The sequence below is a fragment of the Pseudonaja textilis genome, chromosome Z (assembly GCF_049901715.1).
Source record: "Pseudonaja textilis isolate UNSWEBS1 chromosome Z, rPseTex1.2, whole genome shotgun sequence".
In the NCBI taxonomy this organism is placed as follows: Eukaryota; Metazoa; Chordata; class Lepidosauria; order Squamata; family Elapidae; genus Pseudonaja; species Pseudonaja textilis.
In genome coordinates, this window is record NC_142008.1 from 109,460,281 (window position 1) to 109,479,587 (window position 19,307).

Sequence of the window (19,307 nt, forward strand, 5' to 3'; positions counted from 1 at the left end):
TTCACTTCATGATCTACATCAATCGGAACAGAGATACGTTTTCCAGTAATTCTGGGGGATTGAAAGTTTGTGTTGTGGAGATGACTATGGAGTTAATACAAAAACTGAATATGAGTGGAGCCAACATGTAGCTTAACTTGACACCTTTCTGAGTTTCAATGGCACTAGTGAGATGGCCCTGAGCAGCAGTGGGTGATTACACATGCACCTAACTACCAGTTTGGTGATTGCACATGCACCTAACACATGAGCACAGCTTTCCACACACCAGCTGAAGCCTGCAGCACCAATCAACTGAGAAGATAAAGAAGACAAAAGCACAAAGGCAGGTGGGAGGGCAGATCCTGCACTTTTCTCTTCTTTCTCCTCTCAACTGATCGTCGAAGGCTTGTTTTTTACTACCAATTGGACAGAACCAGTAGCAATTTTTGCTACCAGTTGGGCCAAACTGGTAACATACCACCACTGGCCCTGAAGGTTACATGTTACTTGGAATGATGTCTATTCATATATATTAAATGAAGTAAATGTTGGTCAATCAAGGCGACCTCTTGCTTTTCCTACAATTTAGTCTGGCTGTGGAATCTAATGCTGCTTTGAATTCTATGAAGGCAGAATAAATAGCAGTGTTACAGGAGGAGTATTTTTCAATGTGACAATGGAGAACTAGATACTGGTCAATAGTGATTGGCCATTGGCCTTCTGAATATCTTTTCTAAGACCTTCATGACTACTCTACCAAGTTTTAGTCTAAAGTGTATTTCTTGCCTGCTTATTCTTTTACTACCGATGGCTGATTATAATAGGGAGACATTTTCTCCCTATCTTGTGTATAAAACTTCCATGCACTTCTTGAATTTTTCCCCTTATCACCTCACATTCCCTTTCAGTCAGAATACTGCCAATGACTTTCTTAGAATCTATACCAAACTAATCCCTCTGAGGCTTTCATAGTTTAATTTGCAAGTTTTCCCCTTACACGGGAGAATAAAAATAGCAAATAATATTCAATTTAAGATGTACAGATAATAAAACATTAAATATTGCAACTTTGGCAGCCAATCCATCAACAAACCACAATCATATTTTAACATTTCTCACTTACACCATTTCTACCTGGCATTCAGAGGTGGTATTCAGCAGGTTCTGACCAGTTTTGGAGAACTGGTAGTGGAAATTTTGAATTGTTTGGAGAACCAGCAAATACCACTTCTGACTGGGCCCACCCCCATCTATTCTCTGCCTCCTGAGTCCCAGATGACTCTTTTGTTGCCCTGCATAGGAGAACGGAGCTGGAAAGCAGGTTAGTGGGGTGGGAGGGAATGGAATTTTGCAGTAACTTTCCCTCAGGAGTGGGGAAGGAATGGAGATTTTGCAGTATCCTTCCCTTGCCATGGCCACCAAGCCATGGCCACCAAGCCACGCCATGCCCACAGAATCGGTAGTATTTTAAATCCCACCACTGCTGGCATCATACCATTTTCCAAACTTCTCACAACAGTCAGGACATCCTTTTCATCTAATTTGTTTTCCTGGACATTAGTTAGTTTTGTTTGAATTCTTTTTTCAAGTGTATTCCCATACAGGTGCTCCTTCCAGCAATTCTCTCACTTCCATTTTGTTAAATCCCTCAAATCATTTCATAATTTTGATTTTTCATCCCATTCATAATTTGCTCTGCTGTTTATAAACCTAGATTTTGGATCAAGTTCTCCCACTTACCAGTTGTTTAATTTACCAATCATTCTCAATGCAGTTACTTCCCCTGGAAGAAAGTCCCAAATTACAGTACTGGAATTGCATCATTCGTTGCATAATATTCAATTGGACTTGAAAAATATCCCTTACTCTGACTTTTTCACCATCCAACAAAACCATCTATTTGGCCACCATCTGAGTGGTCTTCCTCTTTTAGCTTGTGTGGCTGAGCTTTAGATCATTTAGATTCAAGTAAAAAGCTTGCTCTCTCATGTCGCTATCATTCAAGAAAAAGGTCATTTTTTTTTGTTTAACAGGCAGAAAAAGAAATTTGGGAAGGACCCACTTTTTCATTAGAATACAGATTACCCGAGTTAGAAGGGACCTTGTAGGTCATCTAGTCCAACCCCCTGTTCAAGCAGGAGAACCTATACCATTTCTGACAAGTGGTTGTTCAGTCTCTTCTTGAAAGCTGATGAAAGCACCCACAACTTCTGAAGGCAAGCTGTTCAATTTTTTGATTGTTCTCACTTTCAGAAAATGACTCCTTATTTCTAGGTTGAATCTCTGCTTGATCAGTTTCCATCCATTATTCCTTGTCTGGCCTTCAAGTACTTTGGAAAATATCTTGACCCCCTCCTCTCTGTAAACAGCCCCTCAAATATTGGAACACTGTTATCATGTTACCCCTGGTCCTTCTCTTCACTAGACTAGCCATGCCCAGTTCCTGCCATATTACCTATGTTTTAGCCTCCAGTCCCCTAATCATTTTCATTGCTCTTCTCTTCACTCTTTCTAGAGTCTCAACATCTTTTTTATAGTGTGGTGACCAAAACTGGATGCAGTATTCTAGGTGTAGTCTTACTAAGGCTTTATAGAGTAATATTAGGACCTTGATTCAATCCCTCTATTAACGCAATTTAGGATTGCTTTGGTTTTTTTGCCTGCTGCTGCACACTACTGGCTCATATTTAGAATAAAATATAGAGTAAGAGAGTTGGAAGGGATCTTGGAGGTCTTCTAGTCCAACCTCCTGCTTAGGCAAAAAAACCCTATAGCATTTTAGACAAATAGTTGTCCAATTGTTCTGATCCAGGGGTGGGATTCTATAGATTCGCACCTATTCTAAGCAGTTTGGAGAACCAGTTTTTAGAAGAAATTACTGGCCTAATCTGGTAAGGAAGGCAGGAAGGAAACATTCTGGTGTTGCTTACAGAAACTGCCTCTCCATTAACTCTTATTACATTCTTGGCAGGACTAGACTTCCTGTCTCAGGAACTTCTCTAGAGTTTTTTTTTCCCTCCTTTGCTGGTACTTTGCTTGTGTGGAGGGACCATTCAAAGTTACAATGGCACTGAAAAAAGTGACTTATGACCATTTTTCACACTTATGACTGTTGCAGCATCTCCACAGTCATGAGAGACCAGGCGAGGAGATGCGTGCCTCGATGTGAGTGATGTTGAGTTTGCCACACCCAGCCAGTCACATGACCACCAAGCCAAGCCCACCAACTAAGTCGCACCCACAGAACCGGTTGTTAAAAAATTTGAATCCCACCCTTGTTCTGACCCAAACCCTTTTCCAATAAAACAAACATGAACCAAAGAGAATAGAAACCTTTTAATGATTCTTATGAATCCTCAGTTAAAACTAATTAACTTTGATAAGCACAAGCCTCACCAAAGCTGTGTGAACTGCCAAGAATAACAGATAACAATAACAGATAAGAAATATTTTACAACACAAGAGTCTTCAAATACTAACTTAAGATACTGCAATGTCCACAAGACTGGAGTTTCAAAGCATTTTTGCTTCCTACAAAGAACATCTGATTCACAGCTGGCTTTTATCTTCTTGAAGGAGGGGCCATTACCTTGCAGCCTTACTCCTGAGTCTCCTGTACTGCTGCAGCTGCTCTCTCCTGTGAGCAGCCCTGCGCACATGCGCACTTGACACAGGCTCCTCGGAAACCTCCTCATTGCTGCTGCCAGCCCTCACAATCTCTGAAGGCAGCAGTCCACTCCCTAATGGTCCTGGGTCCTCATCTGAGTCCTCACTCTCCACAACTGTTCACATTTGCTGTCGGCTAACCACAGCACCAATCTTTTCTTAAGAACTTCCAGTGTTGGAGCATTTACAACTTCTGGAGGTAAGTTGTTCCACTGATTAAGCAAGCTGGTGCACTGATTAATATTTAATTGATTGTCCACTAGTACTCCAAGATCCCTCTCACAGTTATTGCTATTAAGACAGGTTTCATCTAATCTGTATGTGTACTTTTGTTTTTTCTTGCCTGACTTTACTTTTCTCTACACTGAATTCCATTTTGTTAGATATTATTTATAGATTTATTATTTATAGATTTGTTTGAAGTATCAAACCATTCAAAGTGATGGCAAGAGATTTGTACTTTCAGACTGTCAAGATGCCATTATTATAACCTTATAATAAAGTAAAATTGGCTTATCTGATTGTGTATTCTATCAAATTTACCTGGATGGACTGACAGTCCTCTGGACCTGGATCAGTTGTCGTATAACTTGCAGGCCAAGGTGGTTTTTTTTTTTTTAATAATCCAACAAAGTAACAAGCTGATTCAACTCTACTTATCTTATATATCTTATTGTGTGGTTGCTCTTATTTTTGTGTCAATGTGCATTGTTTTAAAGTGAGCCCTTCTTGACTTTTCAAGAAGAGGCATTTGAATAAAATAAGAAAATCTGGAGGATGGAGCATCCAGATATATCGGGTATATTTTGCTCACCAAGTGATATTTTGTTGAGACCCTTTGCCATCTTCATTCTGACATAGCCACTAAGAATTGTATTACCTACAACTCAAATTATTTGATGCTCTTTTTGGCTGCCATAAATGAAAAGAAATTTGTGCAGTTTGTGGTGGAGGGTTGAAAATAATTGTTCATCCTGAAATTCTGTGTCCTCCACGCTGGTTAAAAGTACAAAAATGTCTTCAAAACAAATTATGTTTGAAAAAAATAGAGCAGACAGCAGAATGATATCCCTATTTGCAACAATAAAAAAGTCATTACCATTAACAAGAGAATAGCCAAAAGAGATCCAGATGGAAATGATAGCAGATTTTCTCACTTGAGAAGAAATGAGATCTTAAAGATATCCAGCAATAGTAACCTGTGCTTTCTTAAATAAAGCATCTATATTTAAATTCAAAAATACAAAATAAAAGGTAGAATCCTGCAATTGTTCCAAAATGAAGAATGTGGTTCAAATGATTCTATCTTTTAAGGATCTCATGCTGTTTTTAAGAAAGGAAAAAGCAAAAAAATATTGTAGCAAAAGAATATTTTAGACATAAATGTAGAGATGTATTTCTATTTCAAGGAGCAGAAACTTGAAGACCAAGGCAATGGCTGAAGCTTATGAGGAGTCCCCCATTTCTCTGCTGATCTTCCATAAAGAAGGAATATATTTTAATCCCATATTTTATTTACATTGAAACAAACCCATGTAGGTAATTTTATCATCCACAAATTTGAAATCACATTATTTTTGCATTCGTACTTTAATTTATTAGAGCTTTACAAACATTGACACTGATGTGTAAGCTATATGGCTGTTCATATGATGAAATTTGCTAAGTTCGCATTATAGTTTCTCTCTTCAAATAAGAGATGTTCCCTCTGCTAAACACCCCTGTAGCCTTGTTCCAAACAATACATAAAGCATTTAGTTTCACAGTAGCTTCCATGTTTAATTCCTCAATCAATTCATTGGTGGGCTGCTGCCGGTTCAGACCAGTTCACCCATGCCAGGAGTTCTGACCGCCGGCTGGGTGAATTCTGAATTGTAGAAAACAATGCAACATCCCCTATCGTTGTTGCATTTATATTGTCAGGCATAACACTTTGGTGCATAAACTTACTTTAATACCATTCTCTAAATCTCTAGCAAAAAATCTTGCTTGACGGAATAGGGCTAAATATGAATTTGTCTTACTTACATGCTGTAGCTTTCTCCAGATATCACATCTCAGCAAGATGCAACAGGGCTCTGTTTTCTGATCATTTGACCTGGAGATGTAAGTCCTTGAACATGTGGTTTCAACATGCAATGCCATCATCTTGAGCCATGGTGGTGCAGTGGTTAGAGTGCAGTACTGCAGGCTATTTCTGCTGACTGCCAGCTGACTGCAACTTGGCATTTCAAATCTCATCAGGCTCAAGGTTGAGTCAGCCTTCCACCCTTCCAAGGTGGGTAAAATGAGGAGCCAAATTGTTGTTGGGGGCAATATGCTGACTTTGTAAAGCACTTAGAGGGCTGTAAAGCACTGTAAAGCTGTATATAAGTCTAAGTGCTCTTGCTCTTGCTATCTTTCATGTTCCCCAAATAGACTACAAGTAGATTCTTTTGCTGGACAAATCAGTTGATTTTACAACTGAATTTAGAACTAGGGACTGATGCTCAACATATCCATTGTAGAAAAAGCAATTATCTGACAGACATATGTGTGTGCTCGCGCACACAAACCCCTTTATTTTGGTAAATGAGAGAGAACTGTGTGCAGAAACTTCAGAGGGAAATAAAATGCAGGAAATGAGGATTGTAATGATATTTATTGACACAATGGTTTTCAAGTGATAACCATGCCAGAGATTTGGTCCTCTGTGATGCTAAATACAAAGGAAGCAAATGACTACAGAAACTGTTCAAGCAATGAGTGCGTATGATGTTTTAAAGAAGAGCATTGGGATGGAACAGCATAGATCTCTCCCTGATTCAAGATGATGATTCTTTAGGTGAAACATCTTCATTTTCTAAAGTTGATGTTTGCAGATGTAGGCTTTTTTCTTCATGCAAACAGCATCGATCCATCCCTTGTAAGCTGCAAGGAGAAAATGAAGCACAGTTTCATCCCCATCCCTTTCCCCTCTTTAGCATATGGCTAACACTATGGTGCAATAGTAAATCAACTGGTGAACCTCTTGAGGTCCTGGGTCCCTCAATTGAGATAACCACTTTGATATTGCATCCTGATTACCAATTACTATCAAAAACTGACTTATCATGAGATTGGGGTATGGATTCATGTAACTTATCCTACACATAGTCTTCAACTTACGACTACATTGAGACCAGAACTTCCATCGCAAAGCAATGTGGTCATTAAGTGAGTTGAATCCAATTTTAAGATTATTTTTTTTGCTACCTATTATCATATGGACATGCACGAAGGCAAGAAAATACTGGACAAAAATGCATACATGGTTGGAAAAGATGATTGAGCAGCCTATAGATTTAAAGCTAGAAATATTTCTGTTAGGTATGATACCAGAAAGCTATGATAAAGGGACTATATACTGAATGCTTCATGTATTAATAGCAGCAAGAATTGTATTTGCACAATATTGGAAAAATGAGAACACCCCACCAGATGAAAATATAATTTGGAAAATATTGAACTGTGCAGAGATGGATAGATTGACATCAAATAAAGGAGATACAGAGTATTATTCAACATGGTATAGGTTTTTTCATTGGTTAGATATGAGAGGTAAAAGTTAGAAGAAGAAAGATTATTTCTGTGTGTATGTAATAAGATAAATATTATCTACGACTATAAGTATGCTAGTATAATTAATATGACTACAAATTAGTCAATATAAGTATAATTATTATTATAATTACTATGCAATTATTATTATTATTACAAGGTGACATGCTTTTCTTTTTGGTAAAATGAAGTGCCTGGACAATATGCTGTTTTCAAAATGTTTATAATCCTTGATAATGATTTTATATATGAGATTCTGCCGAAACGTTGCTACTCCAGGATTGGAATCTGTTCCGTTGGCAGATGTGAGCTCGAGCAAAGAGGATCTGGCAGTGAAATTTGAGCCTGCATTGCTGAGTGATTCTGAGGGCAGCCAGGATGAGGAAGTGGACTTGGCTATGAGAGACGAACCTAATTTATTAGAGCTGTCAGAGTCTTCTACCTCCCCTGGTCTCCCTCTCTGATTATGCAGCAGCCGGTGGTAGATAATCAGGAAAATGAGCGAGAGGTTTCAGGAGAGGAGAACTTGGAGGGATCCTGGCTTGATGTGAGAAATAGACGGAGATTGAGACATCAATCTGAATTGGGAAGGAGGCGTCGAGCCGATAATTAATTGATGAGACTAACATGCCCCCTTAGGGAATAAAAGGAAATGGATTGGCTTGAGAAATTTGCCAGAAGCAAAGTGTCTTGTTAGAGTGAAAGTCTTGTGAAGATTCTCTGAGGCATTGTGATTCATAGGCACTTCGGGTTTGCCAAACAGATATCGGAATTACTGCTGAGGACTGGAAAAACTTCAGCAGTTATCTTGGTTGGGGTTTGTTTTTGGTTCCTTATATTTTTGGAACTTCTGAATTGTGATTCCTCACCTGTGGCTACAGGTAAGGCATAACATGTATATGTATATGTATATGTATATGTATATGTATATGTATGTATATATATGTGTGTGTGTGTGTGTGTGTGTGTGTGTGTGTATCTTTGGTTATTCGGGTTTTCTCCCGTGTAAGATTGGAAGTATCTAGGCAACGTTTCGATGAAGTCTCATTCATCATCTTCAGGCTTGTGTCTTTGGCTCTGTGCTTCTCAGAGTAATGTGAGCTTGCAGCTGCTTCTTCCTTTTAACTGCTGGTGGGGGTGTGACTTGATTGGGTGGGGGCTTGGCTTTGTTCTGATTGGGTGGGGGTGTGTTCTCATTGGTTGGGGGTTTGGCTGTGTTCTGATAGGTTGGGCGGTTGGCTGTGTTCTGATTGGCTGGAAGTGTGTTCTGTTTAGGTGGGGGCTTGGTTGTGCTCAGGTTAGTCTTAGTTGCTGGGGGATTTGAGCTGGTGAGCTGTGATCCTGCTGTATGGCTTCGCGTTCGTGGTCGTGCCGCATCTTCATGGTGGGTGTCAGTTCGCTTCATGTATGGCTCAGAGGGGTTTGAAGCAGGTAGTGATGCAGCTGCAGTGCGGCTTCTGGTCCGTGGTCGTATCTCATCTTCTGTGTGGGTGTGAGTCTGTTTTCTACGTGGAAGTGTGGTGGTAGTATCTTGTGTGGCCCTCGTGGGTGTGGGTCTGGTGTCGTTCTTCATGTTAGGTACTTGTCTGTTTGTGAGGGCAGGTTTCCAAATGGCTGGGAGGTGGGAGGTGTCATTTATTCATGCTCTGTGGGTGTTTTTCTATTTCTATGGCTTTTCTGATTATTCTGTTCTTGAAGTGTTCAGTTTTGGAGATACTTCTGGTATTTTTAAAGTCAATCTCATGTCCTGTGGCTTTTAGTTGTTGGACCAGGGAAGAGGTCAGTTCTTTTTTGATTGAGATCTTATGCTCTTCAATGCGTGCACTTATTCTTCTGTTAGTTTGTCCTATGTATGTGGTGGGGCAGGCGGTGCAAGGGATTTCGTATACTCCTTGGTTTTCTAACTCAATTTTGTCTTTAGGGTTTCTTAGGATGGTGGATATTTTTCTGTTTGTGCAGAATGCTGTTTTGATGTTGTGTTTTTGGAAAATCTTGCTGGGTAATCTTTCTTTGGAATCCATTGGCTTTTAGTATGTTAGTGAGTGTGCGTTTGTTCTGGAGATGAGTGTCTCGACTATGGAATTGATCTGTGCTGGGTGGTGGTGTGAGAGAGCGTGTAGATAGAGGTTTGTATGTGTTTTCTTCTGGTAGATCAATTCCGTAGCCGAGACACTCATCTCCAGAACAAAAGCATAGCCGACGAACAACACCTAAAAACCGAACTACACACTCTCACTAATGTACTAACAGCCAATGGATTCCAAAGAAAGAAGATTACCCACCTAATCCAAAAAGAAACCCCAACCAAAATCCAAGACAGAGAACAAGACAATGGCAAAGCCCTCCTCCCATATATAAAAGGCACTACAGACAAAATCAGCAAGATCCTCCAAAAACACATGAGATTGCCAAAACGTTGCTACAACTTTAAAAGCACAACTATAATGACGTGGTAAAAAAACCCGAACAAAGCTGAATAACATACATGTAAGTACCCACGAAAACTTAAGAAGATAGATAGATAGATAGATAGATAGATAGATAGATAGATAGATAGATAGATAATAGATATAGATATAGATATAGATATAGATATAGATATAGATATAGATATAGATATAGATATGGTATTCAGCTTTGTTCGGGTATTTTCCCACGTCATTGTAGTTGTGCTTTAAAGTTGTAGCAACATTTCGGCAGAATCTCATCTGCCATCATCAGGCTTCTGTATAGTGTTTGTCTGTGAGTCAGACTTTTATAGTGGTTTCAGATTTAAATTTAGGGCAGCTTATTGCTGTGCCAGAATGGTTTTTTCTTCATCCTGATTGGTTGGGAGTCTTGGTCTGTGTTTATTGGTCTTGGAGTTTGCTGTGTTCTGCTTGATTGGTGTTTCTAATATCTTTTGTCTGTTTGGGGGCTCTTTTTGTCTCTTGATTGGCTGGCAATATTGTATTCCTTTATTGAAGGCCTTTAGTGCAGCTTGGCTCTGGGTAAATGGACAGCTATCATTTGTTAGAAAGCTAGGTTTCATCTGGGTGCCTGGTTGGGGTGTGTTTGAGCTGGAGGTATCAGGGGGATCTGTTTGTGCCCAGGTGCTTGTCTGGCTTGTGGTGTGGAGATTTTTTTGTTTGTGAGCGCAGGCTTCCAAATGATTGACAGTCTGGTGGAATCATCGCTTCTATTCGTGCTTTCAGGTCTTTTTTCAATCTCTATGGCTTCTCTGATAATTCTGTGGTGGTGGCTTTCTATAGTGGCTAGAGTTTTGGTGCCATTGAAGTTGTTGCTATGACCTGTGGCTTCCATGTGTTGGGCTAGTGAGGAAGTGTGTTCCAGCTTTTTGACTGCATTTTTGTGTTCATCCAGGCGGGTATTTATTCTTCTATTGGTCTGTCCAATGTATGTGGCCGGGCATGATGCAGAGGGGACTTCGTATATGCCTTGGTTTTCCAGGTCAATTTTATCTTTGGGGTTTCTAAGGATGGCTGCTATTTTTCTGTCTGTTTTGAAGGCAGTCTTGATGTGATGTCTGTGTAGTATCTTACTGATTTTGTCTGTAGTACTTCTTATGTAGGGCAGAACAGCTGTTCCATAGGTCTGTTCATCTTCTGGGTCTCCATAACGTCTCAGTGTGTTTTTGTGGATCAAGCCAGTGATTTTGCTTTTGTGGAAGCCGTTGGCTGTCAGTACTTTAGTCAGGGTGCATAGTTCAGTCTTTATGTGTGTCTTGTCTGCCAGGCGTTTGGTTCTGGTGATTAGTGTTTTGGCCATGGAGTTTATCTGTGCTGGGTGGTGGTGTGATTGGGCGTTGAGGTAGCAGTTGGTGTGTGTTTTCTTCTGGTATATGGTGTGTCCTAGTGTGCCATCTGTTTTTTTTTGTAGATTAGTACATCTAGGAATGATAGTTGCTTGTTTGTTTCCATTTCCATGGTGAACTTGATTTTGGGGTGTGTGCTCTTTAGGTGTGTTAGGAAATTGTTTAGGTTTTCTTTTCCATGGGGCCAAATCACGAATGTTTCATTGATGTATCTTAACCATAGTTTGGGTTTGAGGGTGGCGTTGGCCAGGGCTCTGGATTTGAATTTTTCTTTGAACAGGTTTGCAATGACGGGTGACAGTGGTGATCCCATAGGGGCTCCTTCAATTTGTTTGTATCTTTGTCCTTGTATATGAAATATGTGTTGGTTAAGCAGTGTTCTGTTAGTTCCATGAGGTGTTTAGCTGGTTGCTATTTATTTTTGATGATTTCAAGGGTCTCTTTTATCGGGACTTGGGTGAATAGTGAAACCATGTCAAAACTTACAAGCAGATCTTCTTGCTCCACGTGTAGATCTTTGATCATTTCTAAGAAGTGGTATGAGTTTTGTACATGTGAAGCTGCTGTTTCAGCATGGGGCTGTAGCTGTTTTGCTAGGTGTTTAGCTAGGTTTTGTAGTGGTGCTCCTCTGGAGCTGACTATGGGTCTGAGAGTTATGCCTTCTTTGTGTATTTTTGGGAGGCCGTATAGTTTGGGGCATCTGGAAGATTTTTCTCTTGGTATGATCCTCTGTTTAGGTCTCTTTGCTTATGTGGCTGGTTATAATTTTCTTCTTGGTTAATTTTTCCAGATATGTGGTTGGGTCTTTGTTTATGGGTTTGTATGTGGAGTCTTGGAGTACGTCTGTCAATTTTGTTTCATAGTCTTTTCTGTCCATTACTACTGTGGCATTCCCTTTGTCTGCTGGGAGTATGATTATGCTGCTATCTCTTTTCAGGGTTTGTAGCGCTTTAATTTCTTCTTTTTGCAAGTTGCTTTTGGGTGGTTTGCTTGTGCATAGGATGTTGGTAACTTAGTGTCTTATTTTATCAGCTTCATCTGTATTTAATTTGGTTAGGCTGGATTCTACTGCGCATATGATGGATTCTGTGGGGATTCTTTTGGGTGCTATGGCATAATTGAATACTTTGGTTAGGACATCTGTTTCTGTTTTGGTGAGTTCTCTGTTGGAAACATTGTATACTAATTGTTTCGGGTGTTGTGAGTTGTTGGGGGCTTTCTTGTCATGTTCTAATTTCTTTGGTTTCTTCAAGAGTTTATCATTTTTGTAAAGGGTTTCAGATTCAGCTCTCCAAGTTGTAAATTGTTTTATCTTGTCCTAAAGTAGAGGGTGGATTTTGCTGAAAGCTGAATCTGAAACCACTATAAAAGTCTGACTCACAGATGAACACTATACAGAAGCCTGATGATGGCAGATGAGATTCTGCCAAAACATTGCTACAACTTTAAAAGCACAACTACTATGACGTGGGAAAATACCCGAACAAAGCCGAATGCCATATATGTGTGTGTGTGTGTGTGTGTGTGTGTGTTTTCTGAGGTTCTCACGGGTATTTGTATGTGGATCTTTGGTTATTTGGGTTTTCTCCCATGTAAAATTGGAAGTATCTAGGCAACGTTTCGATGAAGTCTCATTCATCATCTTCAGGCTTCTGTCTCCAGCTCTGTGCTTCTCAGAGTGATGTGAGATTGCAGCTGCTTCTTCCTTTTAACTGCTAGTGGGGGTGGGACTTGATTGGGTGGGGGCTTGGCTGTGTTCTGATTGGGTGGGGGTGTGTTCTCATTGGTAGGGGGTTTGGCTGTGTTCTGATTGGTTGGGGGGCTGGAGAATGGGACCTCGCTGAAACATCGCCAAGATACTCTTAATCTTACATGAGAAAAGACCCCAAAACACCTACACCTACATACCTGTACCCATGAAAATCTACGAATATATATATATGTGTGTGTTTTCTTAAGTTTTCATGGGTACTTACATGTATGGCATTCGGCTTTGCTCAGGGTATTTTCCCATATCATAGTAGCTGTGCTTTTAAAGTTGTAGTGATGTTTCAGCAGAATCTCAGAAACCTGATGATGGCAGATGAGATTCTGCTGAAACGTTGCTACAACTTTAAAAGCACAGCTACTATGACGTGGGAAAATACCCGAGCAAAGCCGAATGCCATACATATATATGTGTGTGTGTGTGTGTGTGTGTGTGTTTGTGTGTGTGTGTTTGTGTGTATATATAGAGAGAGGGGGGAGAGAGAGAGACAGAGAGACAGAGAGAGAGAGAGACACAGAGAGAGACAGAGAGAGACCGAGAGAGAGACACAGAGAGAGAGACACAGAGAGAGAGACAGAGAGACAGAGACAGAGAGAGATTTTTTGTTGTTGTAGTTGTTCAACAAATAGCAATACCACTTAGACTTATATACTGCTTCACAGAGCTTTACCACAGAGTCAGCATATTGCCCCCAACAATCCAGGTCCTCATTTTACTGACTTCAGAAGGATAGAAGGCTGAGTCAGCCTTGAACCTGGTGAGATTCAAACTGCCAAATTGCAGGTTGTTGGCAGTCAGAATTAGCCTACAGTACTGTATTCTAACCACTGCACCACTGTGGCTCAAATCCAGTTTCCTTCATTGACTTTATTTGCTGTAAGCTACCTGAGAAGGTTGCCAAAAGCAGTCACCTAGCCCTGGGAAACTGCAACTTTCATAAATATATGCCAATTGCCAAACACCTAAATTTTGATCACATGACCTTAGGGATGCTGTGATGGTTGTTAGTGTGAAGATCAATCACTTGATCAATCCTCAATCACTTTTTTCAGCACCATCATAACTTCAAACAGCTGATGAATGAACTTGTCATAAGACAAGGACTACTTGTATTTTTCAGATGATCAACCCTGACTACTGACTTCCCCAAAACCTGAATGGAAAACCTACCTGCAGGTGCTCGGAGAGCAACACAGTATTCAGAATTCCAAAGATTGTTGGGTTCTCCACGCATCCAGTTCTTGTAATTGAAAGCAGACTCATCTGTCCACCTCCAGTTCCCATTCTGAAATCACCAAGACAGAAGAAATACACACCATATCCAAACAAAAGGACCATCAAGTCAACAGAGGTTAGATAGATGTTAGGAATGGGGGACTGGTTATTGATAGAGAAATCTGGAGGATCATGCTTACATGGCGAACATCATGGAGTCCAATCCATACATCAACCCCTTTTTCTTTCATATAGGCAGAGATATGTTTGGATACAATCAATGTTTCTGGCCAGGTAAGGATAGAGGCAAGGTGGGTCCCCCGGCCATAGCTTTGGCACCTGATCTGAATACAAGAGGAAAGCACATGAGGCTGAAATGTTTCATCCATCCCATGTCCTTCACAACTTTCTAACAAATTACAGATCTTACCTCAGCTTCATGCCAGCTCAGCTTCTCATGGAAGAGCCCATAACAGTTCCTCTGATATCGTAACCATTCCCTTGGACAGAATCCAGCTTGAGAAGCTGGGGAAACACAGTAAGACATGAATGATGGAAGAGGTATATGGTCAGGGGTGGGATTCAGCTGGTTCGGGCCGGTTCAAGCGAACCAGAGGTTAAATTTACATCTGGTTTGCCCTGCCCACCCCACCCCACCCCGCCCCTCCCAGAAGTCTTTATGCAGCCCATTTTGGATGCAGGTAAGTGCAGGGTCTGTGCAGAGGCTCTGGAAGAGTAAAAAACAGCCCTCCTGGAAATTCTGTAAGTCTAGAAATGGGCCTGTTTCCAGGTTCTGGAGGGCTTCCGGAGCCTAGGAGAGGCTGTTTTTGTCCTCCCAGAGGCCCAAGGGAAGCCTCAGGACTCTGGGCTCTGGGGAAGGCAAAAAACAGCCTCCCAGAAGTTACAGAAGTCCAGAAACAGGCGTGTTTCTGGGTTCTGGAGGCCCTCCAGAGCCCGGGGAGGCCATCTTCACCCTCCCAGAGGCCTGAGGGAAGCCTCCGGACTCTGGGGAAGGCAAAAACATGGCCCTCTTGGAAGTTCTGGTAGGACACACCCACCATGGCCATGCCCACTCAGCAACTGGGCAGAGAGCCGGTTATTTGGAATTTTTTAATCCCAACCCTGGGTATGGTTATGTCATGACTATAAAATAAGTGAATGCAGGGAGGAGCTCAATATCCCAGCCTCTATAAAATTACATTTTCCCACTAAACTTCATTGCTGTTAAGTTGTTTACAATGGCCTGACATGGACACCATCCCAGGAGAAAAAGATACCAGTTATCTTAAACATAAAGGGAGCAGGAAGAGGTGTCCATGGACTTAAGATACCATCTTCTTTGTTTCTTTAACCTAGTTGGACCTAACAGCAGATTAGAAGGGTCCCTGTCACTATTATTTATTAATCAATCAATCAGAATAGAGATGAAAGGGACCTCTGAGGTCTTCTAGTTCAGTCCAACTCTCTGCTCAAGCAGGAGACTATACAATTTTGGACAACTGACTGCTCAGCCTTTTCTTTAAAACATTCAGTGATGAAGCCCCTACAACTTCTGAAGGCAAGCTGTTCCATTGTCCTCACTGTTAGGAAGTGCTTCCTTAATTCCAAATTGCTTCTCTTCTTGATTAGTTTCCATCCATTGTTTCTTGTCCTGCATTCTGGTGCTTTAGGAGAATAATTTGAGTCCCTCCTCTTTGTGGCAGCCCCTCAAATACTGGAATACTGTTATCATGTCACCCCTTAGTCCTTCCTTTCTCTAGACTAACCAAACCCAAATTCAGCCATTGTTATTCATATATTTTTGTTTCCAGTTCTTTAATCATCTTACTTGCTCTTCTTTGCATATTTTCTCTATTTTCATCATCTTTTTTGTCATGTGGTCATCAAAACTGGATTGCAGTATTCCAAGTGCAGCCTTGCTTTATAAAGCAGTACCAATACTTCACGTGATTTTGATTCTATGCCTCTGTTTATACAACCAAGGATTGTATTAGCTTTTTCTGGTTGCTGCTGCAGCCAAATTAATAATGTCCTTACTTAGGTTTGTCAGTATATTCATGAACTGGAATAGAGCTTGGCAACAAGGTCAGCAAATGAATAGGCATAGCAACTAAATCAGCCAATGAGGATAGTTTGGAAACTGAAACTAAAATAGCCTAGGCGTGGCTCTATATTAAACTCTGCAGCTATATTGAGCTCTGAGTCTGTCTGTTGAAAATGAAACTAACTTGCTTGCTGAAGACTGGAGCTCTGCTCTGAACTTGCAACATGTTTCTGTTTGAGTTTGCTCCATGTTGGAGAAATCTACAACTGGTTTGTAAAATCTACTTATGTTTATAAAGATGTTAAATGAAGCATCAGCCATCTGTGTTTATTTTTCTGGCGCTGAATTATCACTGCAAAACTCTCAATAAAGTTTGTTTCATTTATTCTAACCATGGTAAAACTGTCCGTAGTTTGAGATAAGGCTTTCCTAGGTCTTTCCTAGGGAGAAGCCGGGAATTGAAGTTGAGATCCCCTGTTTACCAAACAGACCTTTTTTACCACTGAACCAAACTGCAGCCTGAAAAAGTCACCAAAACATTGACAGTCATCTAGATAATTCTTGGTTCTCCCTGAACTTGGTTGCTTGCTTGCAGACATTTTATTACTAGTCTATGTAACTTCATCAGGGCACTGATATGCAGTGACAGTGTTGCCTGGTCTGGAAATGATATGTCTGCAGGCAAACAACCAAGCTCCAAGAGGAAGAATTTCATAACTCAACCTTGAGCTAGAAATATTGTCTTCTATTCACAGCCATGTATTTTGGCCTTCCATTTTGCTATATTTGACTGATCAATAGGCAATTTCTCTCTCTTCACCCATCTTGGAACTTCATACCTTTTTTATATATAAAGGACAACTCACCTGCCATGAAAAAGCAAAGAAGCCACAGACCACTATATGCCAAAGATCTCATTTTTGCTCTTCAGCTAAGAGGAAATCAAGAGATATTTTCCATTTAAAAACAATTATTTATTTATTACACCAGAAGAGAGTGCTAGTATTGGGTAGAGATGAAGTGTTGGGTTAGGATCATGAACCATCAAATCTCTTTGTATGAATTTGGACCAGTCACTCTTTTGTCTCCCAGCCTATTTCATAGAATCAAACTTGTGAGCATAAAATAGAGATACTTTCAGCTCCTAAAGGAAACAGACTATACATCAAAGAAATCACAAAGTCATAATCCTTTTATAACCGTAGCTTTCTTTGGAAAATTTAATGTAGCAGTTTAACCAAATGAGTCATGTATAAGCCTTTGTTTTGACTTACTGCAGTTTTTATAAAGCTTGAAGGAACCACATCCTTCATGTTTCCTTTAATCCCAATGCCCTTTCAGCTTTTGCAACTAAACATTTACAAAGCGTTGAAGGAGAGATCAAATAGTGAATCCTTAGCCACAGGTTTTTATAAAACGTTGACATAGATAAAGTTCCACTTATGGAAACTCTGATTCAAGAATTAACCACTATGTTTCCAGTAAAGAAGCCATAAGACATTCTGGACTGAATCATACCTCTCCTGAACAAAGCATGTGGATAGATAGATAGATAGATAGATAGATAGATAGATAGATAGATAGATAGATAGATAGATAGATAGATAGATAGATAGATAGATATAGATATAGATATAGATATAGATATAGATATAGATATAGATATAGATATAGATATATAGATATAGAAGGTAATTCCTGTGTCAGCAAACTGATTGTTCAATGTGAGGAAAACTCTCAGTTCTTCAATAATAAATTCTGAAGTTATGAAACTCCCAATCAGTTGACAGATGATCATTAGATCTTCTGCAACAGTAGATTCGCTAGAACAGGGGTGTCAAACTCAAGGCCCAGGGACCAGATCCGGCCCATGGCGTGCTTAGATCTGGCCCATGTGGGGCCACTATGGAAACAGCAAAGGACTGGCCCATGGTGCCTCTGCCAGGAAAAAGTTTGGCTGGGCTGCATGCACTGGCAGAGGGTTTCATTGGCAGAGGGTTGCAGGAGGCTGTTGCAGCTGAAAACTGAGCTCAGGAGCCTGTTTTCTCTGGCAGAGCGCTCGGGCCACCACAGGTACCCCTGACAGGAATGATGTCGAGCTGGCCATGCCCACTCTGGCCATGCCCACTCTGGCCATGCCCACTCTGGCCATGCCCACTCTGGCCCTCTGAGGTCAAATACAAGCCTGATGTGGCCCTCAATGAAATCAAGTTTGACATCCCTGCCCTAGAATCAGGTATTATTGATTTCCAGGAATGGGAAGAAAGTTGTCAATTCCCTAATAAGCTGTGTGTGAGTGCAGAGGAAAAAACCTTCACCCTCCTCAAATTGAATACAACATATATAGAGTCTCTTATAATTTTTATCCATACAATTCTGGGTGTGAAAGATAATCATGTCTACATCTTAGACTCTGAGCCATTCTACTATTGCGAGTGAGAATAAATGATGGTGAAGACCAGTGGACCAACTGGCAGAGCAATAATAAATAGACCAAAAAAACTACTCCATAACAAGTTGTGTAGATCAGTCTCTAAGGCATTGTGCTCTGGTGTGAGAAAACATCCCTAAAGGCAGCTTAACCAATATGATTAGGTCAACAACATAGAATATGGAGGAAGCTGATGCCTCACCATATCTTTCTATCAAATAACAATCATGAGTCAAACCAACACAGTAGAGTTAGTGATCTTCAACAACCCAGAAGGGGAAGAAATATTAACTGAACTGAACAGAACAGAACAGAACAGTATTTATTAGTCTGAACTGAAAGAAATTCATTGTGAATGTCAACAAGTGAATTCCGTGGTCAATCGGGGACTTGAACCTGAGTGTTTCTACTTATCAGCTTAACATCTAGACTACTCTACCAAGACAAATAGAAACATTTGAATTGCAGGAAGAAAAACAGCAGCACAAAATGACCAATTTCTGGTAGTTCCAGTGTCCATGTGGGATTGAGACTGATGAACACACCAAACAGCATTTTCCCATTTGTAACAAGGAGGTTTTGCAGTAACAGAGATAATAGTTGGGATAGAAAATCTTGAAGGACAACAGGAAAACCGCAAAGTGGAAGGATGAGAAAATAGAAACAAGTGGGAGGAAAGGACAGGGTTAGGGTTGCAAATAACAGAGCTCTGTGTTAATGTGAAATGAATGATGTATCTTTAAGGAGTATTCTCTTTCCTTAAGTGCATATTTCAAAGCACTTTTACCTAGTTTTTTAAACCAAGAAT

At 40.4% G+C, this 19,307-nt stretch overlaps 1 protein-coding gene across 1 annotated transcript; it reads right to left on the minus strand.

Moving 5' to 3' along the window:
- Positions 1–6,490: 6,490 nt before the first annotated feature.
- LOC113449562 (C-type lectin lectoxin-Thr1-like) lies at positions 6,491–16,986 on the minus strand. The gene is made up of 5 exons (XM_026720648.2): positions 16,935–16,986; positions 14,455–14,549; positions 14,225–14,368; positions 13,980–14,094; positions 6,491–6,558 (listed from the first exon to the last, which is right to left on the minus strand). Exons 1-5 carry the CDS (start codon positions 16,984–16,986, stop codon positions 6,491–6,493), a joined length of 474 nt encoding a protein of 157 aa, XP_026576433.2.
- Positions 16,987–19,307: the final 2,321 nt, after the last annotated feature.

Coding starts and splice junctions, on each gene's coding strand:
- LOC113449562 (XM_026720648.2), bottom strand. CDS start 16,986: ATGAGATCTTTGGCATATAGTGGTCTGTGGCTTCTTTGCTTTTTCATG. Junction 14,369..14,454: donor TGAGCTGGCATGAAGCTGAG/GTAAGATCTGTA, acceptor TCTTGTATTCAG/ATCAGGTGCCAAAGCTATGG. Junction 6,559..13,979: donor TGCTCTCCGAGCACCTGCAG/GTAGGTTTTCCA, acceptor TTCTCCTTGCAG/CTTACAAGGGATGGATCGAT.